This window comes from Micromesistius poutassou, assembly GCF_964030765.1.
Source record: "Micromesistius poutassou genome assembly, chromosome: 17".
Classification (NCBI taxonomy): Eukaryota; Metazoa; Chordata; class Actinopteri; order Gadiformes; family Gadidae; genus Micromesistius; species Micromesistius poutassou.
In genome coordinates, this window is record NC_140287.1 from 13,522,532 (window position 1) to 13,540,765 (window position 18,234).

Below are 18,234 nucleotides of genomic sequence, written 5' to 3' on the forward strand. Positions count from 1 at the left end.
CAGGGGGCAGCCTATGATTTTTTGTGCTGCCTTGATGACCCTCTGAAGGGCCTTTTTTTCTGCCGTTGAGCACCCTGAATACCCCAGAGTAATGTCATAGGAAAGTATGGACTCTATGGCAGCACGGTAAAAGGCTAAAAGTAAGTCTTTATTATGGTGTGTTCTCTATGTCTCATTCCTCTGGGTCACATGACTTGGAAGCGACTGCAAAGCTGACATTTATATTACAATATTCATATTAGATAGAAAGAGAACTAATATCCAGTTCACCTAGACTCTGCATAGCCATTCAGTCCCTTTATTTGTCTGTTGTCCTGGCACTTAATGCACGTTGTATTCATTCATTGTACTTAATTGTGTAGCCTGTACTTAATTGTGTAGCATATGCATCTTGTGTGGCATGCACTTAATTGTGTAGCATCTGCAGTAGCTATAGATATCACTACTGTATAGGCCTACGGGGAATGGGTTGGCCTGGCGATTGTTAGTACTTGCACTTGGTTCTATGAACATCTTACTGTACCGACAGCGATATATTGTTTCACTTCTTATGACAAATGTACTTATTGTAAGTCGCTTTGGATAAAAGCGTCTGCTAAATGCCCTAAATGTAAAATGTATCCAATAAAAATAGGTTTGTCTAATTGTCCAGTGTATGGATGAACTAAACTTGACAGTCACCTGACGTGGACTCAGGCATATAGAAAAGAATTGGCCAAAAAACCTGCACTCCAAAGGCATCTCACAATTTCTTTTCCACCGCCAGTAGTACCAGCTCGACTAGTTATACTACATTGTGGCGTGAGACTGGGTTGTCATTCAAGTTGAGGTGCATCACTGCCATCTGCTGCTCTAGTCCTGCCTTACATTGTTGAATTTAGGGTATTCATATCTGGTCACATGACTTGGGAGCGATGGAAAAAACCCTGAATTTTCTAATACAATATTCAAATTCGAATTTAGAAGGAGCACTAATATCCAATACAATCATAAAAATATTCATATAAAATAGAAGAAACACTCAAATTAAATAAAAAGTGGTATGTCTTATTTTTCTAGTTCAGTTCTAATATTTGTTGTTGTAAAATAGGTTCACAACTGGGTCACATGACTTGGGAGCTATTGAAAAAAAGAGGAGCGTTTTCCATTAAAATATTAATAGAAAATAGAATCACTAATATACAATAAGAAGAGGTATGTCCTATTACTCCTGTGTAGTATTACATATACATATGTATTATATATATGTTATTGATTAGGAGTCACTGGGTCACATGACATGGGAGCTATTGAAAAGAAGATGCATTTCTATTAAATATAGAGAATGGAAGAACAAAAATTAAATAAAAGTTGTTTCTAAAGGCCTCGGCCACTGTATATAACCAAATAACCACTTTTATTAAACCAATGGAACAACTGTTCTTTCTAGAATGTCGCAAACAAAACAAAACATCATCGGTAAGTTGACATACATACAAAAGACACAAGAGGCTTTAGGCCTAGTCTAAATCAGTTAGGTTAAACTAGTCAATATGGACCATCAGTGAGGGTGAGTGGTAGGGTAATTTGCCCTAATGGTTTAGTTTATTCGATTTACAGAGACTGTTGCTGAGAAAACGTCATCATGTGATGGACTGGATGATAAGCAAGACAGGATCATTGCTAGATTGCATGATTGAATGATTCTATACAAATTGTAAGCAGGTTTCTTTCTTTGTGTAGGTTGTATTTTTTTTTGGATGCAGTACAATCAATATACAAGTAAATACTATTCAAAGAAATACAATTTCTATGCAACGCAATGCAATACTATACAACTTAATGGTACCCCAGTGGTAAAGGAAGGCATAACAACAGAGCAGAGCACCTCAAAACAACTAGACAAAATAGTATGGAAAATATAAATAATTTGTGTTGATAATTAATATTATCACTTGATGTGAGAGTTTTAGTGAATACATAAACAATACATTGTTTTCATTTATTACAATATATTTACAATTTTGATTTGTTCTGTTCTGTTTATGTATGTTGATATGACAGAGCGTTGATATAAGCTCATATCAGATCCCCGCCTATTTTGGTGCTTAGCCTTCCTGAAGATGGTTCTAACTTTTTTTTTTAAATACTGCCCGGAGAATACATACAGCACCGGGTTCAGGACGCTGTTAAGAAACGCGACATAAACTGAAACCTGGTGTCCAATATCTAAAGCGTGGCCCCACTGTGTTTCATCCAAAAGTTCTAGTTCACACAGTATGTCAAGAAAGGTGAAGAGGTGAAAAGGACCCCAACACACGAGGAACAGGATCGTCACCGCATAAACAAGGGTCGTGGCCTTCCTGTCGCTCCCTTCATAATAACAAGCACCCTTCCTCCTTCGGTATAAAGCCCTGATTACTGCACTGCTGCTGAGCACAATTATTGCAACCGGGGAAACAAAGCCAAGCACATTCATCATAATCTGGTGGGATAATTGCCAGGCGGAACCGTAGCCCAGTATACATGATATAGTTCCGAGTTCCTCGACGTAAGTGACCGTTCTGTAAACGAGGCTGGGTGTGCTCAATAAAATCCCCAAGCTCCACATAGCAGCACACATCACTTTGGCATACAGAGTGCGTCTCAGCCACCTCGTCTGCATTGTCCGCACTAGAGCTAGGTATCTGTCGATGCTTATCATTGCAATGATGTAGATGCTTGTGTAGAAATTGACGATTACAGTTGAGTTAACTATCTTGCATAGGGCTTCTCCATATGGCCAGTTGAAGTCGTTGCGGATGTTCATCGCCCAGAATGGAAGGCAGATGAGGAGGGCGAAGTCTGCCAGTGCCAGATTTCCCAAGAAGATCTCTGGAACATTTAATCTGTCTTTCTGGAAGAGATACACCAACAGGACGAAGCTGTTACCCAGAAGTCCTAACACACTCAGGGTAAAAATGTAGGGGGGGATAATGTTTTGAACGAGGATCCATTGTTGATCAACCACATCAGTCATGTTTGGAGGTACGGTTGAGTTGTTATTTTCAGACCATATCGTTGTCATGGAAATGTCTATTGGCTCCATTTACTAGGGATAAATATAAACATAATATATGATTAGATCTTAGAAAAATCTTAGAAAAAAGGTTGCTTCTCTGCAAAATAAGCTTATAGTGAATAGCCTAAAAATAGTAAAAGAGTATACTTTTTTATATTTAGTTCAAGTTATAGTATGTAGGCCTTGTATGTAGGCTAAATGATTATAGTTAAACAGCAACAATTCAGTTTAGTGGAATTTACAATGAACTAAACTGAAAAATAAACACAGAATCTTACCTTAAAATTGTCAAGAAAAGTCCTTTAGTCTTCCAAATGATATTTCTAAAATGCATGCGTGTAATTGTCCGAGCATTAGCATGCGGAGTCTTCTCCATCAAGTTCAGCAGACCACAGGTTTATCAGTAAGTTCAATATAAAGAAACACATTCCTTTCACGCCCCATGCTGTATATGCAAGCGATCCACTTGTTTATAGAAGCCTCAAAACTGGCTTCTTGTGAAATGGTGGAGGCGAGCTTCAAAATGTTAGGAATACGAAAGCTAACAGACCACAGAGACATAAGTGGTTGAATATGAATGGAGGAGAACCTAGCATCGTCAAACATACAACCCACATATATACATCCATAGACTTAATAATTCACCTTCTGAATAATTACTCCCAGTGTCATGCAATGCTAATGTATGACCATATATGGATATAGAAGACAAGACAACAAGACAACTTTTTATTGGCCAAGTATGCTCACACATACAAGGAATTTGGTCTCTGCATTTATCCCATCCGTGAATTAGTGAAACACGAGCACACAGTGAACACACAGTGAGGTGAAGCACACACTAACCCGGAGCAGTGAGCCGCTACAGTTACAGTGCTCGGGGAGCAGTGAGGGGTTAGGTGCCTTGCTCAAGGGCACTTCAGCCGTGGATGTGGGCATGGGAGAGCAGTGCTCAACCACTTCCCCCGCCCACATTTTACCAACCCTTTGGTTTAAAGGCCGAAGCCCTAACCACTAGGCCACAGCTGCCACAATTTAATAGACTAGGCTCTTCGGGTTCCACTTTCAAACAAATGCTTGGGGTCTGGCATGATTAGATCTAATTTTGTCAGCTCATGAGAATGACACTGGTTACAATTTACTTTAGCTGTATTTATCAGAAAGAAACAGAAACATAAAATCACCTTTCCATAGGCACAGACACACATACACACACACACACACACACACACACACGCACACATACATGCACACATACATGCACATGCACAGACATACACAGACACACACACACACACACACACACACACATACACAGCCATACACATACAGACATACACACACACACACACACACACACACGCAAAGACAGACACGCAAACACATACACACACACACACACACACACACACACACACACACAAACACACACAGGTTTAATAGTAGATGGCGTTAATGTGTACTTTGGGCCCCTGCAACCTTCTGAAGTGCCTTGCGTTTGATAGAAAGTTTGCTAATTAATATATTCTTGGTTTGCCCTAACTTTTTAGGGCGTTTTTTAACATTGTTTTTTTTTCATGCAATCTGTGAAGCATTAGCCGATCATCCAATACATTTTTAAACTGATAACACAGACAGATTGATTACCATATCTGCGTCCCTTATGGTCTTATTTATTCAATAAAAATAACATTGTTTAATATTTAGGAAAGTATCTCATTGTCTATAAACACAGACACAGACAACATTCAGAAATTCAGATGAAATGAGATACCAGCAACATCACAAATGTGCAGTTGAAAAACAACATTATTCACAACTTGATATTCTGTTTCTCATGTAAATGCAAGGTTTAGTGCTAAATCAGAAATGACATTGAATATGTTATTAATATTAATTATTGTTTATTATATTCCTACAATTCCAGAACTATCACATCAACTATTTGTATAATTAATAACAAATCACCCATCTGACTACAAATGTTCAATATACAAAATCACAATATTTGAATAAAATAACTATACTCTGATGCAACTATAATTCCATCACTAATTAATCTAGACTCTGATTGCCTTTCACAAAGCAATTATCAACAGGTCACACTTTGGTACAATCGGTGTATCTTGAAGTGCTCGAGTTATTGTTACACGCCGTCTTCCTCCACCTCCTCCTGCACAGCGTCAGCCTGCAGACCTCTCTGGCCCGCTGCTTGAAATGCTTCCCCACGATCACGTACAGGAAGGGATTCAACGCGCTGTTGCTGTAGCCCAGGTAGGTGGCCAACTGAACGCCAATGTCTAGCACATTCGCCCACGTGCATCCCGAAATCACCTGGTAGTAATCCAGGCTGTCCAGGAACACAATGATCTGGTAGGGCAGCCAGCACAGCACAAATATGGCGAGCACCACCAGCACCAAATAGGCGGCCTTCCTCTCCACCACCACCACTGCTGTGGCCGTCTGCTCCCTGCAGCTACGCCCCCGCAGCGCACGGCTCTCCCGCAGGACCCTGCAGATGTGGTAGGTGCAGAAGGACACGACAGGCACGGGGATGAGGAATCCCACCAGGTTGACCGTGAGGTTGTAGCGCATCCTCCAGCCCTCGTGCGGGTAGTCCATGAAGCAAGCGTCCACCCCCAGCTCGGGGAAGGAGCCCACGGTACGGAACAGCAGCGCGGGCAGGCTGAGCAGCACGCCCACCGCCCACACCCCCAGGCAGAGGGCGTGGGCCCAGGGCGCTTGCCTCCCCCTGGCGGCGCCCACCCCCCTGTGGGACGACAGCGGTCTGGTGAGTGCCAGGTAGCGGTCTGTGCTCACCAGCGTCAGGAACAGCACGCTGCAGTAGTAGTTCATGCTGATGACCACGTTGACCAGCTGACACATGGTCTCGCCGAACCTCCATTGGAAGCGGTCGATGACCGTCGCCACCCAGAAGGGCAGGCAGGACACCATGAGGAGGTCTGCAGCGGCCAGGTTGCCCAGGTAGATGTCGGCCGTGGAGCGGTGGCGTTGCCGCCGGTGGCAGAACACCAGGAGGACGAAGGCGTTGCCCACCATGCCCACCGCACAGATGATGGACATGTAGCCGGGCTGCATAATGTGCACCCAGTCCCAAGCTGCGGTGTTGTTGCATACAACGGTGTCAGAATCCCAGGAGAGGCTTTCGGCGACGGGCCCAAGGGACTGGTTGGAGAGCATGTCTGTCCAGAGAGTCCTGGCCAAGAGAGAGCTCAAGAGAGAGGGGAAAAACTCAGCGACGTGCAGACACAGACGAGAAAGGATGATGACGTGGTTATGTGCTTACTGCTATGCAGTGGAGAATAAAAGGTTTTCATTGTGTCAACAGAGATGAATGCATGTGGCACGGCCTTCATTAAGGCTTTGATTCAGACTAAATGGGAGATAATGTTTTTTTGTGTGTGGGTAAGGGGAGAGGCAGACGTGAATGCTGTTATCAGTGGGGCAAAGTGTGTGCAAGCCGTCGCCTTAGAGAGAACACATAGCAACAGATAGCTGTCTCCTTTCGCTCTGTCAGGATGATGTAAAAAAGCAGCAAAAAAAGTGGCCCCTCAAACAGGAAGGGACATGCATTCATGTGTACACCAAAGCCAACTTCTTCTGCACACAACGCTGTATACACACAACCAGACACACACAGACCCACATGTACACAAACAGAGACACACACACATCTGCAGACACACACCCACACACAGAGACACATGTACACATACAGAGACAAACATACACACCCGCACACATCAACACAGACACACACACACACACACATACATTTGCATGATATCTACACACCTCACTATAGTATCACTGTACAACACAGAAGTTTAAGGAAAAGGGAAAAAGTTAAATAGATTTTCCTGCCTGAACAATTTTTGTTGCAGAAAGTTGATGCTCTCTGTCGATTTCCTGCCTGGCTTTACAACCCTTCATTTTGGGGACAATGAGGGGTGTGCCCTTGACCGCAGCGCTCAGTGACTCAATGTCTACCCAGTGAAACTCACCGATGGAATCATGCATAAAATAGAATTATGTTGCACTTACAACCCACACAGAGTTTAACAATCCATGTCACCACTGGAAATGCTTGTTGCAGTTCTTGTTTTTCTTGTTTTTTGTTTTCAACTGCACAGACATACTCTGAGTCAAAAACACCTGGAAGACATTAGTCTGAAGTCTGGTTATTTTGTTATTTTCATTTATTTATTTGATTCTTACTTTGATTCTTGTTTCATAAGCTCAACTACTTGAAAACCCAATAGAGGCATGATAGGTATCTTCAGAATATATACAGAATATATACAGAATACACAATGTAAGTATTTTCTATTTAGAGAAAAATGATGCTCTATTCACAGAATATATACATAATACATAATGTTTTTTTTCCTTTGTTTTAAACAAATAAGTATGGGCTTCAATGCCTTTATTACAGCCAAGACAGATTACATAAGGCAGGAATGTCGGTTGAAAGAGAGAGAAAGCAGTGGACCACAGGTCGAAACCATGACTTACCAAAGTTCATTTCTGGGGCAAAAGCTACTTCTTAAATACTTGTTTATGCAAGGGTCTTGAGCGTACTGGACAGGTGCGAGCGCATGGAATCACTGCCCACTACTCTCCTTTTACACAACTGTTCAAACACTTCCCGAACCTTCTTCCGGAAGTTTTTCCCCACAATGACATAGAGCATGGGATTGAGCACACTGTTGAAGAAAGCCATGAAGGTGAATATCTGGGAACACATCTCCACGAAAATAACCAGGGGGCAGGGAACCTGCAGAACCTCGGCCGTCAAGAAGACATCCATGATGGTGTTGAGGTGGAAGGGCACCCAGCAGATCAAGAACGCCAGGAGAACCGCCAGTATCAGCCGCGTGGCCTTCCTCTCTGTGTTCTCGGCGTTGAACCTCTCCATCCCCTGCTTCTTCAGAGTCTGCACGATCTTGAAGGTGCAGTAGGAGATGACGCACCCCGGGAGGAGGCAGCCAAACACGATGGCCAACGAATCGCAGGCCAACATGGTGGGGAAGTCGGGGTAGTCGGTCGAGCAGGCGATCACATCGTGCTCGACGATGTATATGCTCCTTCGATACATGAGCGTCGGCGTGCTGAGCAACAGTCCCAGGCCCCACACCAGCACACAACCCAGCTTGGCCCATTTTGGCCGGCGCATCATCCCGTGTGACATGGGGTGCACCAGCGCCACGTAGCGGTCCGCACTCACGAGAACCATGAAGTAGATGCTGCAGTAGGCGTTGATCTTGATGCCCAGGATCACCAAGGGGCACATGAAGGGTGCAAAGGGCCAGTCGAAGCTGTGGGCCACGTTGACCGCCCAGAAGGGCAGGCAGGACACCAAAACCAGGTCGGCCGCTGCCAGGTTGGTGAGGTAGATCTCGGCGACCGTGCGCGACGTCTTGTGGAGGCAGAACACCAGCAGGACAAACAGGTTACCCAGAATGCCCAGCACACTGATGACCAGGATGTAGGGAGGCTGGATGATGTGGATCCATTCCCAGATGTGGCTGTCCATGCACTGGGTGTTGTTCGTGTTGGCTTGATAGGCCATGACTGAGGGGAAGGCGGCGGTGGAGTTCATGGGCACGCTGGGGAAACATGGTGCAGAACGTGCACATCCAGTGCACATTCAGTTAGTGTCACAGATCACTTATATAAGCACAATAACAGCTGGAAACTTATGAGTAAGAGCGAGGTTGACGTTGTTGACTTAAATCTTCCACAATACACAGTAAAGTGTCTGAGTCTGAGGCACTTATGAAACAGTTGTCCGCATGGCTAAATGCTGTAGCATTGGACATTATTTCACTTTGTATGAATCAAAGTCATGGTTTGTATTGTAAGTACTGTATTGAATAACACATTTTGGACTTGATTGCAGAAAAGCAACTTGCACATACAACTAACTCACTTTAAACTTTAATTTTCAAATTAGGTCTTGGGAAAGCTTTACCTATGTTTTGTTGAACATACTGTAAACATATTCTATAAATATGCATCTTCAAGTATGTGGAGGGCGAATGTGGCAGAAGTGGTAAATAAAGAGGAAAATATCAAGTAGAGATTTCCCATCCCAAAATACATACTGTAGTACAATACTGCAACAAACCGATGATAAAACCAAAAGCCTGGAGTGTGGGTTACCTTGTGGGGCTGAGGGCTGTGGATGTCAGCATGGTTGGTGGTTGGGTCCAGCTGTGTGTTACCTCCGGGCACTGGACTCCAGCTCTGCTCTGGCTCACGTTTAAAAGAGGAAAGGAGAGAGACATTGAAGTGATGTCACTGAGACGTCAGCACACATGGGAATACTTTTTCTCTCTCTCCATCTCCGCCAACCTTAAACTAACCTCTCTCTCTCTCTCTCTCTCTCTCTCTCTCTCTCTCTCTCCCAATAGGGAGAGAGACACACATCTTTCTCTCTGCTATGCTCAAGCCATTTGTGATTGGTTGAATTGTTTTATTTATTTTTTATCCAAACTAAATTTGCATGTCAATTTCAAACATTTTGTGTCTCCTGCAAGTCAAATACAATAGAGTTGAAGTGGTCCTACAGTACAGTACAGTGAGATTACTCATCTTTCACTGTACTGTAGTGTTAAAGACTTAAATGTTCCTTTATAGTCGAAAATGTGTCTCTTACTCCTTAAACAGTACCATTGTACTGCATACTCCTGTAGGCTGAGCTCGCACAAAGGGCTTCTGTTTGTACGGATCGAAGTGGAGACTAATGGTGCTTCATCAACTAGAAGATAATGTGGTAATCTAAGAGCTATCGCTCATAGAATTGGGGGTAGGCTGTTACCCTGTAATCACTGATTGGACTTGGAACGTGGTTAGCCTAATGGCTAGTGAAAGATGATATCTTACTGTAATCTGCCTTATTGGCATTGGGACAGTGCATGTCCTCATGTTCTCCTTAAAAAACGTGCCGTCGTAAGTTAATTTCCATTTGGCATTTAACTTCAATGTGTGCATGTGTGTGCATATGTGTGCATGTGTGTGCATGTGTGTGCATGTGTGTGGGTGTCATCACATACATTTTGTATGTGAATTGCGGAAATTATGAACAAGAAATTGGCCATTAACGTCCAACCTTATGCACCAGGGAGTGATACAGTTCACTGGAGCTAATGGCCCTCCATTCCGCATTTCCTGGTTTTCCGGTTGCGTCTTCCGTCTCCCAATGTGTGTGTCCTGTCATTGGAGGGGTATTTTGCACAGACAGTGTCCGTCTGTTAGTTATAAACAGTAATAATAACGATGTCCTTGGCATTCTGTCTTACCCTATTCTTAATTCTTCCAGAAATAAAACATTGATCAAAAAGTAGGATTGAAATATTCAAACAGTCACACTATGTGGCTACTTCCCAAACTGCTTGATGTGTTTTATCAGATTTATGTTACCAAGAAAAAACTAAAATAATCATATTTAATGCATCCGTTTGTATGTCCATCAATCATTTGGTAAGCATCCTAACGATGATGCAAGCAACTCCTGGAAAATTCTTCATATTAATATTTTTTATGTGCTTCCTTTGCTGCAGTGTTCTGATGGCCTCTCTGAGGTCTGCAAATACTTCATCGCAAATAACAATCTTTTAAACTCCAACACACTTAACAAGCTGTAAACAAGTTTAATAGGTTTCACATTTACAACTTGTTTCCTAGTTTTAGTAGAATCCGGTAGATGTTTATTTTGCGTCACGCGAACAAAATGCAGTCTATCAATGGGTGAACCCCAATCCAACTGAATATTCACCTCAATACTCAACATCTGCCAATTGATTAAATTCATGTTTATAGATAGTTATAGAGAAGTTAGGGTTATAACAATAGTTTTTCTGTCCGATTTGTTGGCTTACAGGCAAAACAACCAGTGGTTGTGGTTAGCAGAGTGTTTAACTGTGAAGTTGGGTGTTTATTAATGTCTGAGCGATGTTGTGGCCAAACACTTACACGACTAGACAGTAGGGTGTGGTGGAGGCGGAGGGGACTTTTTCTGTCCCTTGTATGTCTCTGATCAAATTATTTAAAAAAAATTTAAAAGCACGCCATGCCACACTGCCAACTCCTTATGTGTCCCTTCTTATTTATTACAGATCCTCCACAGTCACACTGTAAAACTCCATGTTATTACAGTGTCTCCTTTTACTGCCTCATTGGACTGCTGCCAAGTTGAAAGCTAGGCCGACATAACCCTGTCATTTATGGCGCTTTTTCATAATTCAGCCAATGATCTTAGCGCAAGTAACTTACTAAAGTAACAGTGATTGGGTTAAACAGTGTTTGATCCAGTAGCCCTGGGACTGTGAGTCCAACGCCTTAACCACTATGCCAGCCTACTTCCCGTAAAGTGAAGCAACAATACTGAAGGAAATAGAACCAAATCTCTGGTGTCTGACACAGAGCCTCGATCATGGCTTTTGGCCCGCCCTCCTGTCACCACAAATGGGGCCATGGAAGTCTGTAGGATTTGAAGCAAAAACAACACTGGACTGGATCACATCACAAGACTGGAAACTCTGATCTTTAGCTTGTTTGTCAAGGAGAGGCAAACGTTCCTTGGCTAGACCACACAATATTCTAGTGAAAACACTTGTGGGAAGACAGTGAGAGGGATTCTGTTGCCATACACTAATAGGGAGAGGCAGACTGTTGAAGCTCTGTGAATAATAGCACACAACATACTGAACGTAGGTAGGCTATGTAGGCTTTGAACAAAAAAATAAAATCTGTTTAATTTTTTAAGCCACAGTTGAGAGGGGTGGGGTTTGAGATTTCCATCACAGACCACAGTTAATCAACTTCTGAGCAGGATTGTCTCATAAGCGGAAGGACTTTATGTACTTTCTTTCTTTAAACTCATCTCTTGCTTTCTGTTTACTACATTCTGACACCCCCACCCACAGACCCTTCAACTATTGTTACACATTCACAAGTTAGTTAAGTCCAGTTTGTTAAAGTACTGTGAAATGCCAAATTCTATCAGTTGCTAGTCATTGGGTGAATTTCAAGTGTGTTTTCTTCACTATGATTTCTCATCACTGGCCCACGTAAGACTGTTTACGAAAGCACAATGATGGAGAGCCAAACAAATGCAGGCGGAACTATCACTTGCTCTGTATATGGAGCGCAGTGTGCCATTAGTGAGAGAAAGTAGTGTTTTGCCTTTTCCTTTAGGAGATCACCACTTTATCCAATCATAGGGCTAGGTGATGTCGGGGCTAAATGTGTTATTTAGATATTTTGGAATTAGTGGGTTCATTAATGTCTCCGGCTTGCTTGATGGGCAATGAAATGAGATTTGATGAGGCGGGGAAAAATGTATGGGATAAATTGGTTTGACCCCCCTGTGACCCGGAAGTTGTGGGTAGACCTATTTACCAATAGTTGGATGTCAGGCTGCAGCCTGACATCCAACTGCCGACATGGACATCCAAGTCAGGCTGCAGCATGACATGGACATCCAAGTCAGGCTGCAGCATGACTTGGATGTCGTTGTAGGTTTCAATACTGTCTGGCTGCAGCCTGACTTGGATGTCCATGTCAGGCTGCAGCCTGACTTGGATGTCATCGTATGTTTCAATACTGTCTGGCTGCAGCCAGACATGGATCTTCATAATCGTCATAGGCTATGTCATAATCGTCATAGGTTTCAATGTCTGGATGCAGCCTGTAGGACATGGACATCCACATCCAACTGCTACGTCATAATCGTCATAGGTTTCAATGTCTGGCTGCAGCCAGACCCTACTCAAACACGGACGTTTCTTAAAGCGACAGACAGGTATACATTAACATTGGAGGTTGTTTTTTTTGTGATTTGTTACTGTTACTGACTGGAGATCAGTAAGATTCGTATTTATTTTTCCTTTACAATTCAATAGTTAAATAAAGATGTTATAATATCAATTCATGCATCAATTCATCTCAACACATAGGCCTGGCCTAAAGGAAAGAGAGCAGTTGACTGCTTCAATGTTGTGTTGGTCATACTATAAAATGATTTATTGCTTGTTTAGTGAATAATACAGAACATAAGGAACTTTTGCCCCCTAAAGTCTAGATCGTTTGGCTTGTGTGAGCACACCATCCGTACTCAAGTACAGTTCAATTCCGTGGCCTCAGTACACTTCGGAGAGGTGTGCTCAGGCCATGGTACAGATGCTAATGAGCCAACACGCGCACACGCACGGATACACAACCTATATGTACAAGAGGCAACTGTACTCAGGCCCAGTTGAGATTGCCTAGTGTGAGCACAGGCCAGCAATGTGCCCCCCAGTGGCACATCAAATTATAATTGCACATCTAATTATAATTATGTCAACATTTCATGAATACAAAAAGAAGTGCATTTTCTGTTTATGTCAAGTTGTCATGACAGAGATATCCTCTGGTAATTCCATCCTGGTTAATGTCAATTTGTCATTATAAAGACATCCCAAACAAATGTAATGTCAACTTGTCATGACCAAGAAAACTTCTGGTAATGTCACTTTGATTAAAGTCAACTTGTCATAATCAAGACAACCAAAACAATGTCAACTTGTCATAACAACAACCGAATGACACTTAATGACCGAAGTCATAAACATTTATGACATGTTCATAACATTTATGACAAGTTCATGACAGTGTCATGTCATAGTTATAACAGTGTCATGACACTCTTATGTAGACACCTTCAAATAGGGTAAAGTGTTACCAAAATAAATAATAATTTCATGACTGCATTAGGCCTTTACCAAAAATGTAATTCCATCCTCCACCAAATCTTTATACTGTGAGCTAGTCAAGAATCTAAAACATGAAATCGAAAACACGAAAGAAAAGTGTGCTCGCCCTCTTAGTTTCTCTCCTTTGTTTCTCTCTGCTCCACATTCGTTGGGTCCATAGCTCTTCATCCCTTCTCTCTTTTCAGCTGCTCATATGTTATACTTAGCCCGGGCCTGTCTCTCCCTGTCACAGAGCATGTCAAGCTCACAGTTATGATAAATGGAAATCTCACGTTATCACTCTCACTCTGTTTCCCCTACCTGTATAGAGCCGGAGAGGACCAGAATGGTCAGCCAATGGAGAGGATGGTGGTGTTACCCCGAAAAGGTGCCCTCATACTGATGCCCCTTGATTCATGTTTCATATCATATTATAAAACATCTCCATACCTCACTTGTACCTTTGACCTTTAGGGCTGGGAAATACTTCAATGATTGTATTTTTGATTTGATTTAAGTGCTATTTTGAGATATTTACTTTGTGATTTAATAGTTTTGTATGCGCTTAAATGCAACACAATAAAAGGCATTAAAATCGATTTATGTGTAAATTCACATAAGTTACATGAATTAGAATGGCTAAGATGTATAGGGCCTATCGATATTGTAGAATGTGGTAACGTTTTCATTTTTAAACATTTACTTACTGGAACAGTAGATATAAATAGGGCTAATTTCCTTTGTCAGACCCAATATAGTGTATATGTGTACACACTGGTTTAGATCAAGGTTTCAATTCAATACCATACAAATACAATTAAAAGAGGGGAAAGAAATCTAGTGCCTAGCTCAGAGATGGCAGTTGGGCTCAGGTGGTTGTTTCATCCATCTTCCTTCAAAGGGCAGAGCAATCATAAATTCTGTTCTCACTGAGGGATGTTCTCCATCTCCTTTGACAGCCCTGTTTGCCCGGCCCTTGCAAAGATACAAGGATACATGGCGGGAGATAGATAGCAGGGGGAAGCGAGAGAGCAAGAGAGCAGGATATCTGGGGGCAAGGGAGAAAGAGGTGGATAGAGAGAGAGAGGGAGATACAGAGGAGAGAGAGGAAGAGAAACGAGACAGAGAGGTGGCGCAAAGAGAGAGCGATGGAGGGCAAGAGGAGAGGCAAAGATAGAGCACCAGACAGATAGATGGTGAGAAAGTGAGAAAAAGGTATAGGTAAGGTAAGATGTATAGAGAGCAATAGGCATCCATGACAATAAATCCCTTTGAGTCTTGAAACTCGATTAAGAGCACCCTGTTTTCACCCAGTCCCTAATTGACAATGACATGTTAAGTAATGTATGTGTGTGTGTGTGTGTGTGTGTGTGTGTGTGTGTGTATTGTGTGTGTATAGTGTGGATTGGGATTCACCAATATACAAAATACACCACCTCCCCCCTGTTGAACACTCCCAGAGGAGCACTGTGAGGTTATGCAACCCTTACCTTGCGAGGCAGCTGGATTTGTGACACCACAAGCGATCACGCGAGAATCCTTCTTGCCAGGCTTCAAGTTATGCGTTTCAGGCCGAACCACAGTGGTTCAGACCAGTGTCCTATATATATATACTATATATACTATAATGAAATGTGATAGGAAATGATAGGCCGATAGTGCATCCAATGCATATATAGCATATATATTTCAGAGTTTGCCTTTGAAATGTAAGGGCTCTCTACCATAGCAACAGCTACAGCAAGGGGGAAAAAGGGCCACTTCTGTAATCTAAGAAGTAGGCTTTTGCAATGCCATAATAGGATTCTTTCTGCACTTTCTGAAGCCTTCATGCTATGTAATATTGCTGACTGCTGTCTATCCGTTCCATAGCAAGCAAAGCAGATAATAATGCCCGATAATCCCTGAGCACCATGGCTGTTATCCTCAATTAATCCTCCGAATGCTAGGAGTGGATCACTGATGGCACACACATCAGGATGTGCTCTGACACCTTCTTGTGTAGGACGCTTCTCTTAAACCAATTAGGCTACAGAACTTAGCAAGGCGTTTTATCACGTTTATACAACTACATTTCTGGAGGATATATATATGGAGGATATGAAAAAAGGGTGTGAGGAAAAAGCTCAGAAGCTCTGTCACTCCCCGGTTGATGAGCTGTATCTCTTAAGCTGGTTTAGCTTGTTGTTGTTTGTGAAGATCTACAAACTGTAGCCTTCCATCATTACCGCCCTATACAATAGCTGTGTTCGAAATCGTTCCCTATCATGGATATAGTGCACTATATAGGGCACTCGCCATTTTGTAGTGGTGTTCAAATTCTCAGTGGTTAATTTCATTCACTATAGTGGACAATAAAATACCCAAAATTTGAGTGAACATACGATGTTCCTTACATGTTACTCCCGTATACCACAATCCAATGCGGGCGCATTTACTGACACAAATGACGTTAGAAATGTTCAGTAGTGTAGAGTCAGATTTCTCGTTTGTTTGTTCCCTATATAGTTCACTTCATAAACATCATAAACACTATATAGGGAGTAGTGAGTGAGTGAATAGGGAACGATACACGATACACAGCTAATGTATCCCAATGGTACTCCAGAGCTTGTCATATGGCCATATACCCTCTGTGCAGCCAGGTGAACAATACCGATTGATGGCATTGTTGCCGCTTGAATGCCAGCTGATCTTAATAAAATATGGATGTGAGACACTTGCCTTTGAAACTCGACCCCAGAGATCCTGGTGTGCCCTGAGGCGATCTGGGCTATAACATGGATCTGTGAATACACACCAACTTGAAGAGGCGGATTACATTTATAGTATTTTCACAATGTTACTTTTTGCTGTTGTTTTCATTGTTATTTGCTTGTTTGTTTAACCGACATATTCCTTGTTGGTTGTGAATTTATAATGCCGTTTGATGTCATGGGGGTTGTCATTTTTTTTTATCCTGCCATGGCTTTTGTTGCCGTTTTGGGTGTAATTAATACACCCAAGACAACACCCCCCCACACACTCACTCACTCATCCACCGTGTGAGACGGACGACATAAACACACAGCATTTACGACACAAATGCAGTTTATGAATGTTTATCAAACCGGCTACATTTACATAATGCATGACGGATGGGAGAAACGTGTTGCGTGGTGTTCCGCAGCAGTGCCTTCTCGTGAGGGAAGCTCTTCTAGCGATGCCCCCGACCCCCTGTGTCTCTGGGGCTCAAAGCGTGACAATATCTATCCGCGATGGGTGACACATATTAGCATACCCATCACCTCTTTAGCCAGCTGACACTGAACACCAAGAGGATAAAATAAAAAAGGCGGAATGTTCCATCTGGCGAAGCTCCGGATCATTCTAGGAGGCAAAGGCTTGACCTTGACCGGAAGGAGGGCTCCACTATATCGTCACACACGTCAATTCTCTTTTCTTCCACTGAGTGACTGATCTCCCCATGAGTTTAAGTGTTACCGCTGTATTTTATTCATGGCCAGCAGCTGTATGGATATGGATACACAGCACACAACACACTAATATATACATATATACAGTCACCATCAAACCAGCCCAGCCGGGGTCAACAGGCCACGCCCATCTCCACGCCCCATCAATAGTGTATTTGTGTTCCACAAGCAGATGTTGCTAGGTTCAGTGGGGTTCGGCTATACCAGTTGAAGGAGAGTATGGGGGCCGTGTCAGTACGAGTGATGGCACTTTCTAAGCCATGTATCCATCTTACCTGTTGGCTAAGGTAGTGTGACACAAAACGTTGAAAAAAGCCGAAAAATCAGACCTGCCACACCACAGGCCCCATTGCCACACCACAGGCCCCGGCTCTGGGGCTGCAGCTGGATGCTACTCTCCACTGGTGATGTCTGTAGGTTGGCTGGACGTCAGCAGGATTGGAGCTAGGAGCTCAGGAGAGACAATACACTGCACTGAGGTGCTTTTTTTAAACTGCGAAACACAAGTCAAACCCGAGGAGAGCTGATTTTGCTTTGGGTTGCCAAGGATTCCAGACATACTATTTCATTTATTTGCATCATTAAAACATTTCCTTTCAGATGTTAAAGTTGACTTTCAGTGTGGAGTTGTTGATCGTTATTTATTCGCTTAGAGAAGAAAAAGATGTGCGTTAATATTTAAACTTTATTAGTTACACAGATTCTTACAAAATGTGAATTTTCAATGTGATTTATACTCTTGTCTAAATATTTTCACATCAACCACTTACAAAAAAATAAATCATCAGAATTTATTGCAACAGAGATCAGAAAGTTGAGTTGGATTCAATACAACTGGTTCTCTTCCAGAGCATTCGTTCAGATCGGGTGGACCTCCTCGTGTATTCCTCACAAGCATGTATCCCATCACACCAGCCTTGATTGACTATGGATCTTGACATGAGTCGTACGTCAACCA

The 18,234-nt window shown here is 42.6% G+C and overlaps 2 protein-coding genes and 1 pseudogene across 3 annotated transcripts; all 3 read right to left on the reverse strand.

Moving 5' to 3' along the window:
* Nucleotides 1-1,984: 1,984 nt before the first annotated feature.
* On the reverse strand, nucleotides 1,985-3,067 carry bdkrb1 (bradykinin receptor B1; the record flags this gene model as incomplete). The annotated part of the gene is made up of 1 exon (XM_084482118.1): nucleotides 1,985-3,067. One exon carries the CDS (start codon nucleotides 3,065-3,067, stop codon nucleotides 1,985-1,987), a length of 1,083 nt encoding a protein of 360 aa, XP_084338244.1.
* Nucleotides 3,068-5,140: 2,073 nt separating this feature from the next.
* LOC311362292 (B2 bradykinin receptor pseudogene) lies at nucleotides 5,141-6,241 on the reverse strand (annotated as a pseudogene). The gene has a single exon. The product of its transcript is annotated as a B2 bradykinin receptor pseudogene (transcript).
* A 1,378-nt stretch (nucleotides 6,242-7,619) lies between these two features.
* Nucleotides 7,620-12,702, reverse strand: LOC311362293 (B2 bradykinin receptor-like; the record flags this gene model as incomplete). The annotated part of the gene is made up of 2 exons (XM_084482119.1): nucleotides 7,620-8,670; nucleotides 12,467-12,702. The coding sequence occupies 2 exons, from the start codon at nucleotides 12,700-12,702 to the stop codon at nucleotides 7,620-7,622; spliced, it is 1,287 nt and encodes a 428-aa protein (XP_084338245.1).
* Nucleotides 12,703-18,234: the final 5,532 nt, after the last annotated feature.